Source organism: Corylus avellana, chromosome ca1 (genome assembly GCF_901000735.1).
Source record: "Corylus avellana chromosome ca1, CavTom2PMs-1.0".
In the NCBI taxonomy this organism is placed as follows: Eukaryota; Viridiplantae; Streptophyta; class Magnoliopsida; order Fagales; family Betulaceae; genus Corylus; species Corylus avellana.
Genome location: NC_081541.1, coordinates 48306695 through 48308398, shown reverse-complemented (window position 1 = coordinate 48308398; position 1704 = coordinate 48306695). Strand labels below are relative to the sequence as shown.

Below are 1704 nucleotides of genomic sequence, written 5' to 3'. Positions count from 1 at the left end.
ATGGAGATGAACTATTCTATGGTCTAAATTGAATTTTATGATATTTAACGGTGTATATTGTGTCATATTATTTAAAAATTTTAAGCTATAAAATCCAAACTGAACCATAAAATGGAGACGATGTTGTTCCGGATTTGAGGTAATTTTGTTTGACAGCATAGAATTTGTACAGATTCCATGTAATTATTAACTATGACTTAAACAAATGGAAAAGAAAAGAAAAGAAAAGAAAACATGGTGGTTATGGATAGACAGGAAAAAGTTTCCAAAGGTGCTTTTTCTCTCTAGTGGTAGTTGCTCTATCTCTCTCTCTCTCTCTCTCTCTCTCTCTCAATTGCCAGTCTCTCCCCTTTATTCACGCCGCTCTCACTTCCAAATACACACTTTTTCTCCTCCACTGCTAAAACAAAAACAAGAAGAAAGAAAGGTTTCCTACATCTCCCTTTCATTACAACCAAACCCTCTTCCTTAAAAAAATGTCTGAGTTTTCCTTCTCAAACACCTTCAAGAAGACAGAATTCTCTACCCTTCTCCTCTCTGACTTCTTCCAAATTTGCTTCTTCATTCTCTCCCACCCTCTCTACTTCTCCTACTTCATTTTCTTCTCCCCATACCTTCTCAAGTTCCTCTCTTTCCTCTCCCCTCTCTTCATCACCACCCTCCTCCTCCTCCTTGTTCTTCTCACTATCTCTCCCCACCTTGTCCAGGAAAAGTCCCACTCATCCGAATTGGGTTTTCTTGTTAGTCCATATCAAACTGTTTTGAACACACTGCAGCCAAAATTGGAGGATGACAATGGAAGTTTCCAGCATTTTGAGGAGCTTGAAGTTTACAAGATTGTGTTTGACACCTCCACCTTTGAGATTAGAGAGGAGCCGGCTGAAGTTTTGGAGTTGGAAGTTAAAGAAATTTGCTCATCACAAGCATATGATGAGCCACCGGTTGACAAGAGTCTGGTTTATGAGACTACACAGCCTGCAGAAGTCATCACTCAGCAGATTATGGAAGTGAAGAGGCTGGAAAGCTTTTTCCAAGAAGAGAATGAGTTAGAGAAAACCATGTCTTTTTCAAAGGAAGAAAAAGAAGTCAACCAAACCGGCGTAAAGTCCTATAAAGTGGAAGAAGAAGAAGAAGAAGAAGAGGAAAACAGAGAAAAAGAATCCAAGGCAGTGATGGAGAAAAATTCTCCCAATCTTGGAAGTTTTGGATCAATGAGGAAAGAGAAGGAGTGGAGAAGGACATTGGCATGCAAGCTTTTTGAGGAGAGACACAATGTGGAAGGAGGAGGAGAAGGAATGGATATGCTTTGGGAGACATATGAGACAGAATCCACCAAGGGTCAGAAAAAAGGCAGCAACAGGAAGAATGATGAGGATGATGATGATGAAGATGAAGAGGAAGACATGGATGAGCAGCTATGCTGCTTACAAGCTCTGAAGTTTTCTGCAGGGAAGATGAACTTGGGAATGGGAAGGCCTAATCTTGTCAAGATCTCCAAAACCCTCAAAGGGTTTGGATGGTTGCACAATCTCAGCAGGCATGGCAAGAAAGGATACCATTGAATTTTGTTCATGTTTGATTAATTTTCAATTATCAGATATGTGTCAGCTTGTTTAAGAATAACAAGTAAATATTCCCTTTTGTTTTTAACATTTCTGTTCACGATAAGTGTGCTTAATTAAAAACAAATAATAATTAAACTCT

General features: G+C 39.1%; 1 protein-coding gene across 1 annotated transcript; it reads left to right on the top strand.

The window, feature by feature from the left end:
• Positions 1 to 344: 344 nt before the first annotated feature.
• LOC132166409 (uncharacterized) lies at positions 345 to 1704 on the top strand. The gene has a single exon (XM_059577215.1). It carries the CDS (start codon positions 477 to 479, stop codon positions 1560 to 1562), a length of 1086 nt encoding a protein of 361 aa, XP_059433198.1. The 5' UTR covers positions 345 to 476; the 3' UTR covers positions 1563 to 1704.